Source organism: Varanus komodoensis, unplaced genomic scaffold (assembly GCF_004798865.1).
Source record: "Varanus komodoensis strain SLA01 unplaced genomic scaffold, ASM479886v1 scaffold52, whole genome shotgun sequence".
NCBI classification, from domain to species: domain Eukaryota; kingdom Metazoa; phylum Chordata; class Lepidosauria; order Squamata; family Varanidae; genus Varanus; species Varanus komodoensis.
In genome coordinates this window covers 3642673-3666092 of record NW_025336114.1, presented here as the reverse complement: position 1 = coordinate 3666092, position 23420 = coordinate 3642673, and the positions used below count along the sequence as shown (strand labels likewise).

General features: G+C 41.7%; 1 protein-coding gene across 5 annotated transcripts in view; it reads left to right on the top strand.

The window, feature by feature from the left end:
* The window catches only part of LOC123031994 (rho GTPase-activating protein 39-like), a 97926-nt gene that overhangs the window by 33735 nt on the left and 40771 nt on the right, over nt 1-23420 (top strand). For all 5 annotated transcript variants that reach the window (XM_044447566.1, XM_044447564.1, XM_044447565.1 and 2 more), the window contains one exon: nt 15021-15419. In XM_044447566.1, the coding sequence (XP_044303501.1) occupies nt 15021-15419 (399 nt within the window). The remainder of the gene's footprint in view (nt 1-15020; nt 15420-23420) is intronic.

Genomic DNA, 23420 nt, shown 5'->3' with positions numbered 1-23420 from the left:
ACATTAATTAGGAATATGTGGGCCTTCCTCTATTTCTGTTGAATGTCAACTGGAATTATTTTATGAATGAATTGTATAAGTTACTATTTTTAGAAGAGTTTAATTTTTGCTCCTCTGAGCTACCTGTCTGGGAAAACATAAAGCTACTGCTTTTATGTTCTTGGGGGATGCATCTTGTATCATCTTAGAGTTTGGAAGGGTCAGGTTATTTATTTCATGACGAAGTTTCAGAATCTGTTTTGTTTGGAAATCTGACTGTGTGTATCATCCTGCCTTAGTACCCTTTCCTCTCAGCTCTTGAATGAAATCTCTTAATATTGTGAATCCAGTTATATACCAGATTTTATATCCTAAAACTGCTTATTTATTTTAAGAACTTTTAAAAATAGACCTCTTGGGCTCTTCTGCTGAAAAGTCTCTCAGAGTGGCTTACATAATAACAGTTAAAAAAAAAAAAAGCATCTACACCTGCTGCTTTGTAATGTAAAAGACAGTCACAAAAGAAAAATGGAAGGGGAGAAAAGAGGAAAAAAACACCTTAGGTACCAATTCATAATGTTATAGTTCTTATTATGAGCCAGCTTGAATGGAAACATTTTGGGAAGAAGAACCAAATTAGTTTCTCAGTGAAGCTAACGGGTTAGTTCTTGCTTCTCATCTCTTCCATTTCTACAGCCAGATAGAATGGCTTTTACCTGCTTGTTTTACCTGACCAGTTTCCCTTTCTCACGAACTTCTATCCCACTTGTATTTTTAAAAATGTAGGACTATTTTCTCAGGATCATAAATGCCACATATATTTAGGTTGATTATAGTTCTTCTCTGGGAAGAACTAAAGCAGGATTATCCATCACTGCACTACACTTCTTTTTTAGTATTTTGACCATGAATTACTTCTTTATTTTTAATATTTCTTTGGCACTTTTCAGGACACAACAGTAAAACTCGCATAATAAAAGGTGATGTAGTAATAAAACAGTAAAACAGCAGCAACAGACATTCTAAAAAACATCGAACACCAGTATTAAGCAAAATCTACAACACATAAATGCAGTTATAATCCAAACCAATAAAACATAATGGAAGCTGGAGTAAAATAGATAGTCTTCAGGGCTGTGTATGGGCTGTACATTTTTGAAGCAGTTGATACTTATAGATTCTAAACATGACAGTTATCCATTCAGTTCCCCCTAGATTTTATCTGACATTTGTCCACACAATTTTGGCCTTTGTGTGTGGAGGGCTTATTTGAAGGGGAGGGTAGATGGTTGCTGCTGAATCTCTCTACATATTCTGGTAAGATGGTTGCAGTTTTACTTCAGTCAAAACTATAGCCTTGCTTGGATTACCTCTCCTACCCTAGTGTTCTTGGACATCTAGGCAAATTGTAAAAGCCATAAAGATAATTCCAAACCTTAGTTTTAATCCTAAATTCTTAATACCCCACTTGGTTACCAATCTTTTGTGAAATTTATGCACAATGCCTAGTTCAATTTGACAAGCTAGACATTTTCAGGCCTCTTGCAACACAATGCTGTATAGCAAATCACTCGGTGGTCTGAGAGTGGTATTGGATGCTACTTTCTTGTCATCAGTATGATCCTACTGGCTCCCATCATACTGTTGTGCCCTGAAATGTTGGGGAGGGGGGTTGTTTTGTTTTCTGTTAGCTAAAAAGTTTGACACAAAAAATCTTTTACTTTGGCATCATTAGGCAACGACAATGAGATATGAAATACTCTTTAGGGGAGGAACATAAAGATTAAAGTTTCACAGAAACTGAGGGAAATTATTATATCTTTTGTTGCCTCATGAGTCTTTACAACTTTTACCATGCATAAACCAGATGTGCATATTCTGTGTTGTCCTTTATCAAAAAGCAAGGCTGAAAAACTCAATCTGTTAGTTGCATTTTGTTTTCTTTTTGATTTATTATTTCTGATTCAGTCAGCTTTTTCTGTCTTTTTTCTGGGCAGGACCCACTATGTTTTTCCAATTGGCACAGCTTCGTGAAAGTTAGAAAAAGGCAAAACGATGAGGTCACTGTGAGATATAATTGAATACACTGGGAGTTCTTGTACTGCTTTGGCTCTCTCCCAGCATTGTAAGTTTATGCTTGTAATTTTTTTAACTTGGGAAGTCTTGGCCTAGTTTTCACAAATGTCAGGTGAAGAGGTAAGTCTGTGTTTTGGAATACAGGTAGTCCCTAGGTTGCAGATGAGTTCCGATCCTGAGAACATCCTTAAGTTGTATTTGTATGGAATTCAGAGCACATGGTACCAAATGTTTGTCTTAGTATATGTATGTATTTTATTTTTCCATGCACATGAAACACTTAAGAAACACTTCCGTATTCACTAAAACATCTTAAACAAAATACAGCATTGTAATAATAATACTGGTAAGCAGAGCCGGCTGGTGCCGGAGGTCAGACTAGATGGCCCGGGAGACCCCTTCTGACTCACTCTGTTTTCTATGTTTCTATACTAATAATACAGTAATAATAAAGAAGCTGCAGGTACTGAGGGGGAAGAGAATCTGTATGGTTGTACATGTGTAGATACACAGTATTGTTTAAAAAACAGTTCTTAAAACAGTTTAGAGCATTCTTGAGTTAACATTAAGCATAACATTAACAGATGATGATGGAGATGGACCTGGCACTGGAGAAGCAGGGTTTGATTGTGCTGCCAGGAGGGTGAGGGGTTACCACTGGAGTCTAATATTCAGACTCCACAGAACAAAAAGTTATGAATACTGTATCTCTAGGGAGATACATGGTCACTGAAAAATGCATCACCAAATGCATCACATATTTCCTTAGAGATAGCCATGACTGTCTCTAGGGAAAAGCGATGAATATCTCTAGGGAACTATGCAGCCACTGATGACACATCAGCAAATGTAGTTCCTTAGAGATATTCACAGCTTTTCTGTAGAGGTAGAGATTCTTCAGTGATATTTGTATAGGATTAATGGCAGTCCATGCATTCATAAGTATGGGTTGTTCGTAATCTGGATGTGTGTACCCATGAACTACTTGTATACTACTTTAGACTGCCCCTAGAACATCATATGACTGAATCTTTCTCTTATCTCCTCCAGATTCCCTGCAAATAACAAACAGGCTTAAAGAAGAAAAGACTAGGCTAAAACGCTTTCCCTTGCCACCTACTTTTTGGCATGCTAGAAATTAGTATGTTACTTCCACTTTTATTTACTTATATGGTAAATATGATAGTCATTGGTTCCATTGGTTTGACCACACTTACATTGTGCATCAAATTCTTGATGCCACTCTGGGTTAAATCTAGGGCTTCTCTTCCACAAGCCAATTCCATGAGATGTTGTTCCAAACTATAGTATCTAAAAGTGTCTTCTCTTCCATTTCCATTGCTTGAATATGCATTTACCTAGTCAATGTGTATATACTTGAAGTCACTTTTTATTCCATTTTTTCATTTGGCTGGGAGAACTAGATAGTATATTCCCAACAGAAAATTGTTTTATTAGCCTTGTATTTCCATCCCTAATAATCCTAGGTTTTATTAAGACAACAGAAAATTCATTCCTGTACTGAACTGACATGGCTAGAATCCTTGGCTAGGATAGAAAATGGTTGCTACTTTTGCCAAGATTCAAAAACTTTGTTTAGTATTATGCAAATTTTTTTTCTCTGACAGTATCCCTCTCCTCCACCAACTGCACTATTAGAAACTTCATTCAAAACACTCTTTGGGTTTTCATGAGACATTAGAAGGAAAGGGTTGCTTTTCAGAAAGATCAAATCTACTCAAACATATGCACAAACAGACTTAGGTTTACAAAACTATTTGTGCAATTCTTTGGATCCTGGGTAACATGGAACTTTTCACAACTACCATAAACACCAGTGCACAATGAGTCATCACCTACTCCCTGTCCCCCTACTATGAAGGAGACATGTAGGCACAGGACTACATGCTTTTGCTATGTGTTTCTATTTACTTCTTCTCCTGTTGTCTTTGTACCTAGTCAACTAGTCTTACTCTGTGTGTCACCATGTTGGGCTGATCACCTGAGAAGTTGGTATTTCCCACACATTTTCTGTACTGTATGTCATGCACAAGTCTGAGGCTAGTGGCTTCTTGTGGCACAAGAAGAACAGTCTAGCTCTTAGGCTTTTTTTAAAGAAACGGTGCTGGTAGCATAGCGAAATTTTGAAGAAAGATGGTTGTTTTCATTTTACTTTGCAAATTAGTTATACCAATGTCCTTTGTACTTAGGGAAATTTTTCATTTCTAGCAACTCCTGAGTGACTTCGACATTTTTCTTCAAGCAGTGCGATGAATGCAATGGGTTGTTTCTCCTATCTTTTCATGGTTAGTTGAATCTTGCAGTTAGTATGTGGGAAACCTTCACACTGGATGTTGCAAGAGAACTGGGCAGGAACTAAAGCTGCTTGTGAGACCTTAAATAGCACATTATACAAACACAGTGACTTCCTATGTCATGGACCATATTCATGCCAGCGTGGAGAATACACTGCTGTACTTTACTGTGTATATTTAAACTAGAATTCATAACATCCTCTTCATTCTAAATCCAGATGTGTTGTTCAATATAAAAAGTCTTTTTGATTTTATCACACCATGAACCAGCATTTTTAAATAATAAGCATTGATATTGATGTTTTATGATAACAAGCAGAACAATATATTTAATACTAACTAAATCCAAGGAGTTAAATTGTAGGACTAGTTGAAGTGTTGATCTTACCTTCTGACCCCTTCATTTCCTGCCATACAAACTGAGTGAGATTTGATGCCTTCAGTTTATTACTCACTAGGTCCTGGCAACAGATCTCCGGAGGACTGCTGACTGGAATTTGTGGGAGAGGGGGGGTGTTTGTTTTGTTTTGGTGAAATTAATGGATCCTAGACTACTCCTTTTCTGCTCTATTTTTTTGGTTTGGTGGGTGTAACTAGGTATATAGCTTAACTGGTTAACTGGACATTTGTTGTGTTTGGGTTTCTGGAAATATATGGATGGACTCAACTGAAGCATCAAGTATTACTTAAAGTTTAGTCTTGAATGAAATGCTTTTTAGTATAAATCTTAGCATAAATAGCATCTTATAACTTAATTACTGCCTGGCGAATGTGACACATGCATTGGTAACCTCCCGATTAGATTTCTGTAACGTGTTCTACCTGGGGCTGCCCTTGAAGACGGTCCGGATACTTCAATTGGTGCAAAATGGAGCTGCCAGGTTGCTGACGGGGACTGGGCGTTGTTCTCATATAACCCCAGTTCTCCGTCAGCTTCACTGGCTCCCCATTGAAGTCCGGGCCCAATTCAAGGTGTTGGTTATCACCTATAAAGCCCTCAATGGCTTGGGACCTGGTTATCTAAAGGAGCGCTTGCATCCATATATGCCCTCCCGCCCCCTGAGATCGGCGGATGAGGCCCTTCTTCGGGAGCCCTCTGTGAAAGATCCTAGGAGGGTGAGTACCCGGAGGAGGGCCTTCTCTGCAGTGGTGCCCCACCTATGGAATGTGCTCCCCAGAGAGGTCTGCCTGGCGCCGTCTTTATTTGTTTTTCGGCGCCAGGCCAAGACCTTTTTATTTAAACAATATTTTAATTGTTAATTGGTTGTTTTTATTAATTGGTTTTTAAATTATGGCCGAGATATTCTGAATTTTTAATGTTATTCTATTCTATGTTTGTTTATTCTCTTTGTAAGCCACCCCGAGGCTTCTGCAATGGGTGCGATATAAAAATGTTATAAATAAATAAATAAATTATTGGGTCATATCTTCATTGGAGCATCTTGAGCTCCTGCTCCTGCTTTAATATACACCCAGAAGCATGAACATTGGCGGAAAAGAAGAGAAGGTTGCATCATTTCCCTATGTGTTCTGCACCGCCCATGCTGATTAATATTCCCTCTTGGTCCAGTGTGTAGGTTATGAATGATCAATACAAAGTTGATTGTGGGTGGGAGCATGTTGGACAGGATCAGATGTGCTGAATTGCTGCATCAGATGCCATTTTCTCCACTACCATTATATCTGAAAAATGTTGGCCTTTTGTGTGGAAAGCTACTGGTTGTTGCTTGGTAGTCTGCTGTGGCCAGTTTGTTACATATTTTTCAGGTAAAATTGCTTACTTCTATTCTTATTTGGATGCCACCAGTATAACAGGAACAAATGTAACCAAGCAGTTTTTATGAATGTTTTTCAATTTGTTTAGCCTGGGGATGTAGGCTTGTGTTCTCATCCTTTGCTCTTACTGGCTAATAGAAGATGCTATGATTGCCTTTGTAAGTGAGCCTCAGAAGTGGCTAATGCTTTCATAAAAGAGACTCTAAAGGAAGCTGTGGTATGAAAGCTACCTTGGAATTAATGATTTAAATGAGGAAATTCAAGGAACGATTATCAGATTTGCAGACAATAGAAAACTGGGTGGAACAGCAAACACCCTAGAAGATAGAATGCAAATTTAGGGCGATTTTGATAAATATGAACACTGGGCTGAAAGCAACGGAATGAGATTCAATAAGGACAAGTGCCAGGACTTCCACCTAGGAAAAAGAAACCAAATATATCTATACAAGATGGGGAATACATGGCTCAACAGAACTGAATAAGAAAAAGACCTCAAAGTAATTGTGGACAACAGGCTAACTATGAGCCAACAATGTGATGCAGCTACCAAAATGCCAAATGCTATTTTGGGATGTATTAATAGAAGTATTACTTCCAAATCACATGAAGTGGTAGTTCCCCTATACTCCTCACTAGGCCTACCCCATCTAGAATACTGTGTCCAGTTCTGGGCATCAAGATTTAAGAAAGATGCAGAAAAATTAGAAAGGGTCCAGAGGAGGGCAACAAAAATAATCCATGATTTGGAAACACTGCCCTATGAGAAGAGGCTGAGAGAACTGGACATGTTCAGCCTTGAGAAGAGAAGACTAAGTGGGGACATAATATCCCTCTATAAGTACCTCAAAGGCTGTCACAAAGAGGAAGGTCAAGATCTTTTCTCACTGATACCAGAGTGTAGGGCACAGAATAATCAGATCAAGTTGCAACAAGCCAGGTTCAGGCTAGATATCAGGAAAACTCACTGTCAGAGCAATACAACACTGGAACCAGTTGCCTAGAGAGGCTGTGGGCTCTCCCACACTAGAGACATTCAAAACAAAATTGGACATCCATCTGAGTGGGTTGGTGTAAACTGATGTCCTACAACAGCAGGAGGTTAGGCCCTATGGCTTTCATGACCGATTCCAACTTTACTATTCTGTGATTCTATGAATTTTCAAACCTGAATAACTATCACCTAGTATAAAAACTACAGTTGTAAAGCATAGCATTAGAGCAGGTAGTTGCTTTTCAACTTCAGGTAGTTCGCAATGACAACAGTAAATTGGATAAGATGCAGGTGCTGTTGACTGGGAATTCTGTTGATCTGGACTGAAGTGTTCAACCTGTTTTGAATGGGGTTGCAGATCCTCTAAAGCATGGCACCTCAAACTACAGCCTGCAGGACAGATGAAGCTCGCCATGCCCATTCATCTGACCCGCGCCGCCACCCGCGCGCACGCATGCTGCCGCCTCGCCAAGTGGGTGGTGGTGGCTTGCTCACTTGGAGATGGTTTTGTACTCATTGGGAGATCTCTGAGAGAGTGAGCCGCTGCTGCAGGTGCCCGATGCCGAGTCGCACGTGCCAACAATGACTCACCGGCCCACATACCCAGGCTCCCCCTCCCCGGCCCACGCCAGTCACCGTCGCCTTTCAACTGACCCCCTATTGAAAAAATTTGAGGACCCCTGCTCTAAAGAAACAAGTTTGCAGCATAGGAGTTCCTATAGACCTGTTAAAACCATGGCTGCCTGGTGGCATTGGTATCTGAAAGTGCAAGTTTGCTAGTTATGTCCCTACTTGGAGAGGATGGACCTAGCTTTAGTTACCCATACAACAGTTATATCCAGACTGTTTTATTACAATTCTCCAAAAGTACGATTAATTCAAAATATTGTAAGCCATCCTGAGACATTTGTAGTGTACGGGTTAGAAAAGCTTTGAATGAATGAATGAATGAATGAATGAATGAATGAATGAATGAATAAAAAAAACATGCCTACCAGATAGGAGTAAGCAGTAATGACATATTATACCAAATCTATATGAACTATCATCAGTTTGTTTCTGGGACCAATTTAAAGTGCTGGTTTTAAACTTTAACTCTGGGCTAAGCACTTATCTGAAGGATTGTCTGTATCCATATGAACCCCCCTTAAGACCAAGGATTAGTGAACATTATATTGTTGTGCATCATGGTCTAGGTTCACAACCTTTTGCTTTGAAGCAGTTTTAATTTTTTTTTAAATTTCACAAAGCTTTTATGCCTCTAATATACCTTATGATGTTGATGTGCTTGTATGTGTTTTATTGTGTGACAATAACAGTGCAACATTTCTGGCAAAAAAATAATAATAGATGTAATAACTTGTTAATCAAAGCTAAATGTATATATTTAAAAGATTTAAAACCTACGTTTGCAATGTGGTTTGCAAGTTTACGAAATTATTATATTCTTTATATTCCTTCCCTATGAGAAGAGTTTTTTAAGGAAATACTTGACCACATTTCATTCTTAAATTACAATCTGAAAAGCATTTATGAGCTATGTAATAGACATGATCATTGTGACCCAAAACAGTTAGGTGCAAAATTGCCTTACAAAATGTAGTAACAGTAAATAGTGGTATTGTTCTTTTTATATTGAATCTGGTAACCTGAACTGTGTCCAAAATGGTGTTTTCTTTGTGCGTCTACAATGACCAATTTTATGAATATATAAGACTTGAATATAAGAAAGAGAATCCATTATTCACCATGTCCTCTGAGGATCAAAGTATTAATAGTATTTAGGGCAGCCTTGAAAATAGCTATTAGAGGGCAGTTAGGTACTGCCTGCTTTGCTTTTTTGTACTGCTGCCTTTTCTAACCTCAGCATAATAATGATTTTATGCAGTTGTTCTGCTTTTCACTCTTCTAGAACTGGTAGTCTGCTATAAACTAGAACAGTACTGAGGATGAAGCTGTTATGTCAGGATATTAATTAATGTTTTGGCTCTCCAGGAAGACTTAGAAAAAAAGAGAAAGAGAGAGAAACTGGGTTCAGGTAACACACTGGGACTTGTCATGGGTTACTTAATTCATGAGTAACGGTGGTGCTTGTGGTACATACTCATTGTATGTGAGTAACTCTCACATACCCTGAGATAAACTAAGGTTTAACCCTCATAGCACTCGTGCTTGCCCTGTTCATATGTCATGAAAACCCCCGTGGGGCTGTATCTTCAAAATGTTAACTACACTGGCTGTCACATGAACAACCCCAAAAAGTTGTATATGCAGTTTGCCACTTATTTACCACAAACAAGTAGTAGGAAGTGCTGCTTGCAATAGTCTACTATAGGTAAATATTGGGCAATTTGAAATCTGTTCCTCTGTGTCACTGAATGGCCTGGGGGTGGGGGGGTCTGTAAAATCTGCAAACTTGCAAAAAAAAAGTTGAATAGGAATGTTTTAGTTATAAGAAGTTTGGTCCTGAGGCAGAGTCTGTTCCAATTTTATATTTCTGTTTTTGTGAACTGTTCAAAATGATGTGAAATTCCAGGAGCATGACCAGGAAGCCTGGAGATCAAAATGCAGGAATTACATTCACAGGCTGAGTAACCGCTTTATAGGCAAAGCATGACAGCTAATTAGGTCTCAGTGGCAGTTCAGTGATGCACAGTGTGTTTACCTGACATGCTATCCAGCATGTGGTTGGCTAATTGCTTGTCCATACAGGCACTGGGCCCTCCAGGGAGGGGAGGAGCACTCATTGCAAGGATATTACTTGCCTTTTGATCAGGTGTATTTTAAAATATGCTGGCTTATCATGTACATTAAGGTTTCCCTTGTCTGAGTCACTGTGCTCTGCCGAATGCTTGTACTTTCTGGAAAAATATTCATTCTCTATGCTACTTGTATCAAGTCGATCTTTTAGTTATGGTTTTTCATGAAATACGGTTCAAATTAGGTACAAAAATGCCCAAAACTGTATCAACATGAGCACAGTATACAAATGGTTTCTACCAAGAGATTGAAGCTTACTGTACTATTTATTTAGAATATTTATATCCTGCCTTTCTGTCTGACAACACACCTCCAAGGCAGCTTACAGTAAAAGAGAATATGATGCACAATAAATTTAAGATTTGTTTTTAAAAATAACATGATAGTGCTAGCTAGTGTAGGTTCTGTATTCCACCCTCAGCTCTTTAAAGAGTTTGCACTGACCACATGGGAAAAGAGAGCTTCCTTCTCACTGTAAGTGAGCTCCCTAGCAATGGGAGCCAAGTAGCACCCTATGTTTTCTCTTCTTAGCTTGATAGTCTCTGTCTACTGGTTCTACTGTACTTACTGTGCCCCCCAGCAGCAGTGGTGACTTTGAAATTAAAGGGTGTCTCTGGACTGTGTTTTAATGCTGCTGGAGTTAGGTCCTTTTCTGCCTCCTGCTCCAAGCAAAATTAGTGGGTGCTAAAAGAGACAAATCTGAGTAGTCAAAGCACAATTAATATACTTTTCTTTGTTCTAATACCCAATGCTGTCTTATAATTCTTGGATCTTTGAAGTGGTGAATGTTTGTTCCTAATCACTCATTTAATTTGACTGCATTTACTAAATCACAATCTAGACCAGGGTTCTAATTACTTTCTTACCTGGTGTCCTTTGGTGAACAAAAACTGACTCTGGGTAGTTTCTCATTTAGTCTGAAAGAATTTATGAGAAAGATGATCCCATGCAGAACCAAAAAATTCTGGTACTCTGTATCTGAAAGTGAGAGTGAAAGGTATCACAAACACTAAAGGGACACTCCTATTTCTTCTTGAAAGAAAAGTTGGGGTGTACAGAGAGCAGGATAGTGAAGAATCATGTTTAGGGTAAGACTAGATGAGACCATAGTTCCCAACTCCATGTTTCTTTCCTAAAACTCATGCTGCTGTGTCCAGAGGACACAACCATTCCTTTGACCTCAGTCTTTTCTTATAGATATAAGTTTTTCTATCCTAACCAGGGTCAAAAGTGAGTTCTGCTAGGAAAAAAACAGCCAGTTGCTGCTTTTTGAGTGTTGCAAAAATGAAGATGTGAGACGTTAAGCACATAATCTTCCTGCTTGCCTATTTTCCCCTTGGAAGTGGCATTGCAGCCCCCACATTCTCATCAAATGGTGGGGGTAGGGGACTGAAATAATGCATTTGTCAATATTGCATCAAATTCTAGTCTCGGGCAATGGATGATCACCCCATGAACGTCTGTTGCCTTTAGGATTTAACTTAGCCTCTTTAGGCTCTAGTTGTAAATGCAAACTACATAATCCTGAATTTAACCCTCTCTTGTAAGCATTTCAGTTTTGAACATAAAGACTGAGAGACAAAGCAGCACAAGGGAGATAGTATTCCACAGAACCACTAGTATGTTGTTTATTGTCGTGTAGTTCATGGGCATTGTTACAGAATTGAATAGGTGTTACCTTGAGCACAACTGTTTAGCGTGGTTGTAAATCACAGGGGAGCCGGTCAAAGAAAACATCTTCTGTAGCAGCTTATTTTTCAGGGAAAACTTTTGCTGAATTGCCACAGAATTTTATGTACTACATGCCAGTTATTTGGAGAGGTTGATCATTCCATTCACAAAAAATGGAAAAGGAGTGTTTGGCACTGTCAATGTGGAAAACAAAATGTAATGAAAAAGTCAGCCTGTTTGTCTGGGTCATCCATTTTTCTGTTTGCATGACTAGCCATCTTCAGGTGACAACAATCTATGAAAGGTCCTTCCTGGTTTCAGTTGTTGGTTTGCACATAGCCTCCTGCTTGCTTCTTCTCACCAGTGGGAATGGCTAAACTAACCAGGACACACACCCTGTGTATAAATTTGTATGGAATCATTAGTTGCCCATGCTAATAACAACCACGGTTTTCCAGGAATCCTGGTATAGTTTACAAGCTGCCTGTTTGCTCTGGCTTGCTCAGACAGGAAACCAGGACATGAGAGTTTAGCATGTTGTCTGACCAGGGCTTTTGGCTTGTTCTGCAGCTTATAAGAAAATCACAAACTAGGAGTTGTTGTTGGCTTACAATTCCTGGCTTCCTTGGAACCAGCAGGCCAGAAGCGCCTGTCTGGATGACACACAAAGTGCTGCTTCTTTCCTGGTTAACTTTGGAAGGAGCCAAACAAGACCAAAAGAACAGAATATAGCAGCACAAGCCAAGATTCTCCATAATTCTAGTTTATTGTTTAGTGTGAACACAGCTGTTATCTATTTAATATTAGATTGTTTGGAAAGAAAAGGATACCAGAAAAAGGGAAGCTGTCCTAAATAAGAGGCACTTCCTTTTGTTGGAGAGCTCCAGTACCATACAAGGACACCTGGTGTCTGAATTATATAAGCGCAATATATTATATGTCTTTCACAGGTAACCAGAGACATTTTTCTTATAATTTTAGGAGCTAAATAGCATGTAAGCCAGTGGTTCTTGATACAGCACCATGACTTACTGAAGTGTCTGTAGATCGCTCCCTTGGCACCTGCAGAGCACTTGACTTTCCCAATTTTAATTGCTCAAAAAAATTATCCTCTCCACCCCCGGAGAGCAGGACATATTTCAGTGAAAACCTTCTGAAACCTACCATCTTAATTTCTCTAGATATTAATTTCTAAAAAAAATAAAGATGACTAGTGACTGGAGGCTTGCACTTTGCTTTGGAGTGCACCACACTGTCCAGGAAGAATGCTGAAAGAAGAAAAACAAATGCTAAGGGGGCTATTGAGAAAATTCTGGGTCTCTTGCACTACAATTGGGATGCCCACAGCGCTATGGGAGCTGCAATTGGGAAAGTGACAAGAAGGTCCACATGGTACCTGGAGCTATGGTCAAGAGAATGAAGCCGAAGTGGTCTATGGGGCACTGGATTGGAGACGGCCAGAAAGCCTCCGTGGGTGAAAAGGGAAATAGGAGGTTTGGGGAAGGCAATGTGGAGAGTGGGGTTGGGAATTTATATTGAAATGTTTTGAAGAAATTGATTGGCCTTCTGTAAAATGATTGTTCTTTTCAAGCAGACAGATGTGGGTTCGATAAGCAGTCATGTCTTTTGAGACTCTATCCTCACCAATGCTTTATACTCAGGTGTTTAGACAAGTAGCTTCCACTTTATCCATACCCGTTTTTGCCTTTCTGTGTATAATAAAAGCAGAAGATTAAAATATAACATAAGCATTCAGTATGCAAAGTGTAAAACAATGTTGTTCAGAATAGCTCACCACTATGATAAGAGGGTAATTCTTCAAATATTCATATTTCTAGCAATCCCAGGAGAAATAGGTAAATCTTAGGGCTCATCTGCATGGGAGCTATTTCTGCTTTCAGTTTAGTCCTTTAGTACCAGGCTAGCAATTCAGGCAAAATCCCTTGAAAAAGAAAAGGCCGATGAAATAGAGGACTACATGTACAGCTGGTGGAGGTCCTGCTGTTGTCTCCATCTGCCCCACAGAGTGTGAGGGATCAGAGTGAGTCTGAAAACCTATTAAGTCTGTATGTTTTCAAGATAAACACACTGAGTTAGTGCATCTAGCCCCCAAAGAAAGCCCCCATGCAGCTGCTCCCTTTGTGTTTGAGCTGCAAACAGGGTAAGAAGTGTTAGCTACACTGTTGCTTTGTCTACATGCTTGCATACTATCTTAAGTGTTGTCAAATTAAGTAATCTGGCTTTAGAAAATAGGTGCACTAGTCAGGTTATTTGGTTGAATGCCATGAACTGCTATCTTCTAAATTTACAGTGTTTTCACAAAGAAAATGTCCATGTTTAGTTGATATAATAAATGTGCACTTTTTGTGTTGTGAAGGGGGATGTACAATTCAGGTGAGGTTTTTTGTTTTTTTAAACTTTCTTTACATTTTTATTGCCTTGGTGCCTCACCCCAAAACAGAACACTGTGTTTCGATATACACAAGTAATTGTTGCAAGATGCATATCCTGAGTAATGCCCAGGATTACTGTGATAGCACAATATGTTCAGGTTTAAGATGCGGTATTAAAATAATATATTGTATGATTTGTTGTATTTGCCAATAACTGGTGAAAGTTGTGAATGAGCACATTGAGATGGACTCTACTGAATTTCAAAGGGGGGTGATGCATACTTTTCTGTGGCACTTTAAAATGACAAAATACTATCTGTCACTGCACTAAGAATTTCCCTGACAAAGCAGTACCATTCAGGTCAGACAGAGTTGGAGCCTATCTTGTTTACACATGTGAGAACAATGATTTGGTATTTAAGGCCTTCCAGGCATTGATTCCCATAGTACTGTTCCAGTCCTCTTGCTTGCTGGTACAATTTGCTATGGTGTAGCCCTCATTTCAACCAGTAGTACAATTTAAATATTAGGCGTACAGGAAACAACAATAGGAAAAAAAACAAGCTTGTCTCTTTCTTGTCAATTATATTTTACACTTGGGCTTGACTATTACTAATATAGTAATATTATTTCCTATTATTTCAAAAGAATCCTATGAGGTAGGACAGTTATTTTTTCTCATTTTGCAATTTGGAACTGAGGCAGTGGTGCTGTTGATATGTGCAGTATGGTTGCTTCCTGAAAGATTGCCATGTGGTAGAAGCTTCCCATGGGGAGCAGTTGTAATTGGTATGGTGAATTTCTTCCACACCAAATGGGGAACCACTTCAAACAAATTGCTTGCCATATGGTGTTTTCTCGCTTGTATTTTATCTGGCTATCACTGTGAAGTTTGATATTCTAATAGGTGATCAATATAGAAAATATATACAATATGGCACTTCAAATCTTATGTGCAGTATTCTATAAATCCCAGTCTTGTAATTTATGTGGTTCTGGGAAGATTATCATATGCTTTTAGCTCAAACCAACTCTGTCTTTTCTTTATTGTTCCAGCTCCGATTGGGTGGAGATCATTGAGCCCCGTTCCCGGGAGCGAATGTATGTCAACTTGACAACTGGGGAATGTGGCTGGGACCCGCCACCCAACCTCAGAGTCCGTCAGTCTGATGAGAACCAGTGGTGGGAGCTCTTTGACCAAAACAACAACCGTTTCTATTACTATAATGCCATCACACAGCAGACAGTATGGCATAGGCCACAGGGCTGCGACATTGTACCACTCGCTCAGCTTCAAGCCATGAAACGCAATTCCCAGTCTGAATTCAGGACATCCCAGCAGAGGGGCAGCACAAGCAGTGATGGACGAAACACTCCCATTCAAATGACTCTTGTACAGGACTTGGAGAAGGATAAACAGGACAACAGCCTGGAGAAGAGGTCAGAGACTGGCAGGTAAACAGTGTTCATAGTTTTCTGTCTTGTAACAAGTTAAAGCAACCCATCCATATTCCTGCTTCCAGAAAAATTATAAAGCAGGAACAATCCTGTAAGGCAATCTGATTGCTGACTGCTGAAAAGAAGGTAAGCCTTCTTGATGCTGTTCTGTTCTATTCAAGAGAATAGCCCTAGGAAAATAATTTTGTGCAAAAGTGATTGGATAGAAGCTCTTAGTAGATATAACACTAAATCTCCTTGTAAGGATTTATCTCTGCTGAACTAGAATGTTCAATCTAGATTAAGAAAACCAATTCAAATTCCCAGCCAGGCATAAAACTCATGTGTAGTCTTAGGCACTGTATACTCTTATCTCACAGAATATTTGTAAGTTACACTGGACCCCTTGGTGAAAGGGTGAAATACAAATGCCATAGCAATTGGCAGTAAGTCTCCAGTTGGACAGAAAATTATGCTCAAGATGATTATGGGGGAAAGACATGAGTTGTTGCACAGAAAAGAATGCAGTTACCAAAGATATCTTCACTAACTTTACATTTTAAAAAATGAGAGGTATGACTTGAAACAAGTGTGAATGGCTTAGTTAACTAACATTGGTAAGCATCATCCTGTTCTTTATAAACACTATCCAGTGCTGCCACTGCCAGTACTCTAGCAACAAAGTCTGCTAGTGAAATGGGAAATTAGTACTGACTAGTGCAACCAGAACTACTCCTTCCAAAATAGTCCAAATCAGCAGAGTTTATGGAAGGGAGCTCCACCCATCTGTCCCATTAGAGAAACAGCAGTTTCAGGTAATGTGCTGGATTGCACTAAGAAATGCTAATTTCCTGTTGTGGTAGCAGTTCTTTTCTGCTAGTGTAATGTGTTTAGACCTGGTATATTGCCAGCATTAGACACTTCCTCATGTGATTAGCAAGTAAGATGTATAAATCTTATAAATTGTCATAAAATATGAAATACATCCATATGCAAGTTACTTAGAAGTAAGCCTACTATGTTTTAATGATGCATATTCACAGGTAAGTGTATAGAGGACTGGAGGCTTAAACTGTCTTGCTGTGAGTAGGTCATTTGTGCTTTCAGCCATCTTTCTATCAGTGAAGAATTGTAATTTATAATATATAACAAACTTTCTAAGAATATACCTGTGTAAAAATAAGTATGCCCAGAAATTGCTTGGACAGATGTAGAGGCTATCACTACTCAGTGATATTTTAGGTCAGGTAGTACAACAGGGGTGTTAGGTTTTTAGTTTGTCATCTTTTCTCTGCTTTGCAAGGTCTCTGTGTTCACAAATGGAACTTAAAACTTTACTTAAAACTTTATTATTTATTTATTAAAACTTTGAAGTTTATTTCTGTTTCCTTGGCTTTACTGATCTTCAGAGTTTTAATATGTGAGTTAAAGCCAACTTTCTCTGTGATGCAAGGTCAGCTGAACTGTAATGCAATTGGATTAGAGGCAGTTCAGATGTAATAACCACCACTTGTATTTTGTTTTCATTGTGTGAAACACTAAAGTACAATCCATTCATCTTTCCAATTAACCTACCTTTTTACAGTAGCTCTAAAAAAGTAGGTTACTTGTGTCTTGTGCATTTTAAAATACATAAGGATAGCCCTGTGTCCAAATGTTTCTATGTAAGCTTGCCCTTCCAGTAGAATGAAGACTTTTGGTTTCATCTGTTTCAAAGTACAATAAATCATCTGATCTAGAGCACTGTGTATCTGTGGCATGGACACAGATATGGAGACCAGTGATATCACAAGTGCCGTTTTTCACAGATAATGTACTTTGCTCATTAGAAATTGCAGAATGCAATTCATTTCAATTCTGTGAACATAGTTACCCAAAGCTTTTGAAAGACATTTGAAACATGATTAGAGTGGGTACAGTAAAAATGCCATTTTCCTCTAAGAACTGTCCTGTTGGATCAGGCCAATATTCCAGAAAATCTTAAGAGTCCAGTGTTCTGTTCCCAACAGTGACAAGGAAATGGCTTTTGGAAACTCAAAAGCAGAGCTTGAAGGCAGCAGATACCCCCAACTGCTTTGTCCCCAGCATGTCTTTCTCACAGGTATACTGCCTCTGAACCTATTCAGTTTCCCTCTCTCTTGCATTGACATAGGCATAACACTTTGAAAAGTGAGATGGCGTTCCTTAAGTAGGTTCCTCAGACTTGGAATGTAGAAATCCTTTCTTCAGACTGCAGCTGTCAACTTCATTTTTTCCTGTTCTCTTTCTGGATATGCCTTGGTAGAGTATGTCTTTCAAGGTATAGAGAACAGTGCTTAAAAGTCACAGTGTTTACAGATCTCAAAAACTCATTTAAGAAACAATGGGAGAGTTTGCATTACACAATAAGCCACCCATCCTTTCCCCATTGTCACAATTTCTAAATTTGCTATACACACATCCTTAAATAGTCATATATTTGCCACCTTAGAACTAATTTCCATGAGAAATTTCCTGTATTTCATCTCCTTTCAAGAACTTTCTAAGCAAAATGGTACTGCACCAGATCATGATTACTGTTGGTATGACTACCTTTTTACTAACTAGAACTCATAGGCGTATGTTGTTGTTGTTGTTAGTCGCGAAGTCATGTCCGACACATCACGACCCCATGGAAAACATTCCTCCAGGCCTTCCTGTCCTCCACCATCCCCCGGAGTCCACTTAAGCTCACACCGACTGCTTCAGTGACTCCATCTCGCCACCTCATTCTCTGCCGTCCCCTTCTTCTTTTGTCATCTATTGTTCCCAGCATTAGGCTCTTCTCCAGGGAGTCCTTCCTTCTCATTAGGTGGCCAAAGTATTTGAGTTTCATCTTCAGCATCTGGCCTTCTAAAGAGCAATCAGGGTTGATCTCCTCTAAGACTGACCGGTTTGATCACCTTGCGGTCCAAGGGACTCGCAGGAGTCTCCTCCAGCACCACAATTCAAAGGCCTCAGTCTTTCGGTGCTCAGCCTTCCTTATGGTCAGGCTTTCACAGCCATTCATTGCAGCTGGGAAAACCATAGTCTTGACTATACGCACTTTTGTTGGCAGGGTGATGTCTCTGCTTTTTAGTATGCTGCCTAGATTTGCCAAGCTTTCTTCCCCAGGAGCAAGCGCCTTTACTTTCTTGGCTGCAGTTCCCATCTGCAGTGATCTTGGAGCCCAGGAAAATAAAATCTGTCACTACCTCCATTTCTTCCCCATTTGCCAGAAAGTGAGAGGACCGGATGCCATGATCTTAGTTTTCTTAATGTTGAGTTTCAAGCCAACTTTTGTGCTCTCCTCCTTTACCCGCATCAAGAGGCTCTTTAGTTCCTCTTCACTTTCTGCCATGAGAGTGGCATCATCTGCATATCTGAGGTTGTTGATATTTCTCCCAGCAATCTTAATTCCAACTGGTGATTCATCTAGGCCCGCCTTTCTCATGATGTGCTCTGCATTTAAGTTAAATAGGCAGGGCGACAGTATACAGCCTTGCCAAACTCCTTTCTCAATTTTGAACCAATCAGTGCTTCTGTGTCCAGTTCTCACTGTTGCTTCTTGACCCGCATATCGGTTTCTCAAGAGACAAATAAGATGGTCTGGTACTCCCATGTCTTTAAAAACTTGCCACAATTTGTTGTGATCCACACAATCAAAGGCTTTAGCATAGTCAATGAAGCAGAAGCAGATGTTTTTCTGGACCTCCCTAGCTTTCTCCATGATCCAGCATATGTTGGCAATTTGATCTCTAGTTCCTCTCCCTCTTCGAAACCCTGCCTGTACTTCTGGTAGTTCTCGGTCCACATACTGCTGGAGCCTAGCTTGTAGGATTTTGAGCATAACTTTGCTAGCATGCGAAATGAGTGCAATGGTGCAGTAGTTTGAATATTCTTTGGCATTGTCCTTCTTTGGGATCAGAATGTAAACTGACCTTTTCCAATCCTATAGCCACTGCTGAGTTTTCCAAATTTGCTGGCATATTGAGTGTAGCACTTTTACTGCATCATCTTTTAGGATTTTGAATAGCTCAGCTGGAACGTTGTCGTCTTCACTAGCTTTGATGTTGCTCAGACTTCCTAAGGCCCATTTGACTTCACATTCCAGGATGTCTGGCTTGAGGTCAGTGACCACCCCATCATGGTTATCAGGGACGTTAAGCTCTTTCTTGTATAGTTCTTCTGTGTAATCTTGTCACCTCTTCTTAATCTCTTCTACCTCTGTTAGGTCCCTGCCATTCTTCATCATGGCCTCTGTGCATCACACATATGGGAGCTGCGCCTGCGCAGTGCCTTTAGCTGGAAGATTACAAGCTAACGGTTTATTTTGGCGGAAAAAAAGCTCCGCTCCCCCTCCCCCACAGCCTAGAAAGAGCAGAGTGTCCGCCATTTTGTTCAGTCTTTGCGACCGCCGTTCACTGTGCCTCGTGCCGCTTTCGACTATCACTTTGATCATTACTCGTAGCCTGTTTTTTCTCCTTTTACTCCCAGTTTTATATCCCTGATAGTTCTTGTTAGCTCTAGTTATTTCTACAGTTCTTCTTAGCTCTAGTTATTCTGCAGTTCTACCGTTCTATTTTTTTCTTCTAAAAAAAAAAAACCAAAAATATATTCTTACCCTCTGCACTGTCTCCCTTTTTCTTCTTCTTCTTGCGATGGCGCTGCGAGCGGCCTTCCGCAAATGTGCGGAGTGTGAGTCAAAGATGTCACCATCTGACCCACACGACCTGTGCCTCCTCTGCTTGGGGGAGGGGCATAGGACTGACAGGTGCTCCCACTGTCTGGCCTTCTCCAAGCAGGCCAGAAAAAATCGGGAGAACCACCTCGGAGGCTCCTGTGGGATCGGGCTCTTATGCAGTCCGACCCACTGGTTGCCGCTCCGAAGCCTGGCCCAGCTGCGGTCGTCCTGCCCCCCCGCCCGTCGGACGAAGGTGCCTCTACATTGAGGGCCCCACCAGCTTCTCCCAAAAAGAAAAGCGAGAAGCGCAAGCACGCCGATGCTGACGAATCTGCCAAAAAGGCCAGGAAAGAGAAGCCCTCTAAGCCAGCCCGAAAGGCGAAGGATCCGGGCCGACCCCGACACCATGTCTCAGGTTTGACGGCAGCGTTGGTACCAGCGCCAACCATCGTACCGACCCCAACCGAGCCGGTGCTCCAGGCAGCCATGAGGGTTACCCCTCGAGGGTCTCCCCATCGTGTGGCTGGCCCTCTGATCGAACTGCTTCCATCTCTTCAGTGGGGCTCGATCTCTGACGGAGAGATTCAGGACTCTCCCCCCAGGGCTAGGTCACCAACGCCTATGCCCCTGGCCACACTGGAGGCGGATGTCGTCAAATCCCCGCCCAGGGCCCACCGGAGCCGCTCCAGGGAGCAGCGATCCGAGCGATTCGAGGACTGGCATCGCTCCTACTTCCCATCTTGGGGCGAGCCATACTCGACTGAGTACTATCCCATGCTGAGGGATCGGTCCCCACCATGCTCTCGTGATCGCCCACTGCCTTTGGATCCAAGGCGCACGTCCCTGGTACCTCGGGATGAAAGCAGCCGGTCCGCTTTGCCAGTGGAGTCGTCTTCTTCGGCCCCTCCATACTACGGCGCGGACTCTGATGACTCGGATGTCGATTCTACCTCTCCCGACGTCATGGTGACCTCCCAGGGCCCTGCATCACTGGACGAGTCGCACGTTTCTTTTGCGGAGCTGATGTCCAGGCTCGTCCAATCCCTGGGCATCGACGCCGTCCAGCGGCCAGGACCGTCTACAGATAAAATCTATGACGTCGTCCACGGGGAGCAGTCCACCTCCATCGTCCTGCCCTTGATCACCACCCTACAGCAGGCGATGACCCAGCTCTGGGACTTGCCCTCTCACCCAACATCGCGGAGGTACGAAGCCATATACCGGGTTCGGGAGAAGGACATACCATTCCTCCTCCGACACCCCAAGCCGAACTCGGTCATGGTGGAGTCCTCCCAAGGAAGAGAGGCAAGGGGTCACACCGCGCCGCGAGATAAGGAGGGCCGCAAGATCGACTTCTTGGCCAGGAGGGTCTACGCAGCTTCAGGCTTGGGGCTGCGTATCTCAAACTATAAGGCAACATTGGCGAGATACCAGTATTTTATAATGCAATGCCTCCACAACGTCGTCTCGGCCCTCCCAGACCAACAAGGCGAATTGGCCAAAGTCTTGATTAAGGAGACAATGCACGTTGCGGTGCAACAGTTGTCCACAGCCAGGCACCATGTGGACACTAACTCGAGGGCATTGGTCAGTGCCATTTCTCTTCGCAGGCATGCGTGGCTGAGGAGCGCCAACTTCCCAGAAGAGACCAAGTGGCGCATCGAGGAAATGCCCTTCGACGGGTCCGGGCTTTTCCATTCAAAGACGAACCATAAACTTAAAAAACATGAGTCCTGCTTGATGGCCCAACGAATGGAGCTCCAGTCGCTTCCGAGGCGTAAGTGGCCATGGAACCATCAGCCCTACAGACAGCCATATCATCCCAGGCAACAGCCTCAGCACAGGCAACAGCAGCAGCGCCGTCGACAACAGCCCCAACAACGCTACCAGCAGGGCTGTCGCCGATATGATGACAGGACGCAGCGTTGACGGGACTGGCAAACCATTCCTCTACCCTATCCTATACCCACCCCCTCTCATCTGGGGACCGGCTGCGAAGCCGACTCCCCATTTGGGAGTCCATCACATCTGATGGATGGGTATTATCTATCATACAGCACAGCTATAGGATAGAATTCGACACCGTTCCTCCATCGAGTCCGATTCGGTTTACATCTTGCAAACCAGTACTGCTCGATGAAATACAACAACTTCTTCATAAAGGAGCGATTCGTCAAGTAACTCAATGTGACAGGCATCACGGATTCTATTCTAGATACTTTACCGTTCCCAAACGGGATGGTGGCCTGCGTCCGATTTTGGACTTACATGGTCTGAATCGATTCATTGTGACGAAGTTTCGAATGACCACCCTCCAAAATATTTTGCCGCTGCTTAGGAAAGAGGACTGGTTCACCTCATTGGACTTGAAGGATGCCTATTTTCATGTTGCAATCCATCCCAAATATAGATGTTTCCTTCGTTTTGCTGTTGCCCCCAATTTCTACGAATTCGTGGTTCTACCTTTCGGTTTGGCTACTGCTCCGAGTTTGTTTACTAAATGCATGGCCCCTGTCTGTGCTTATCTATGCCTCCAGGGCATACAAGTTTATCCTTACCTCGACGACTGGCTCCTAGTCTCCAGGTCCAGGGAAGTGCTCCTCACTTCTATCCGTATTACCTGCACCTTATTGGACGACCTGGGCCTTTGCATTAATACTGAGAAATCTTCTCTCCTTCTGGTACAGAAGCTTACGTTCATCGGAGCCCACTTGGATTCGATGTTGGAAAAGGCATTCCTCCATCAGGACAGACAACTGACTCTCGCTTGCCATGTTCATCGAATACGACGAGACAGATCGGTTCTGGCAAAGTCCATCCAGAGACTTCTAGGACATATGGCTTCCGCCGTTGCAGTGGTGCCACACGCCAGACTGCAACTCTGTCCGTTGCAGCTGTTTTTCAACAAAATGTTCCACCCACAGAGGGATCCACCGTCGAAACTCCTTCGAGTCCCATCCTCGGCCCTCCATTCGCTAATATGGTGGTCGAACCCACCCAATCTGACTGTTGGGGTCCCCTTCAGGTCCCAAGGCCCATCGATTACAGTCGGTACCGATGCGTCTCTTCTAGGTTGGGGAACAATATGCTCCGGCCTGTATACTCAAGGCACGTGGACTCGTCAAGAATCCACGAAGCATATCAATTTTCTGGAATTGTTGGCCGTGTTTAAAGCCCTACGCTCTTTCGAAGATGTTCTTCAACATCAGGTTGTTCAGATAACATCAGACAACATAGCCACCATTTTTTATCTGAACAAGCAAGGTAGACATAGAAATTCCCTAGTGATATTCATGGCTTTTCGTTCCACAGTGTCAGCTCAAGCGTACCCAAGCCAG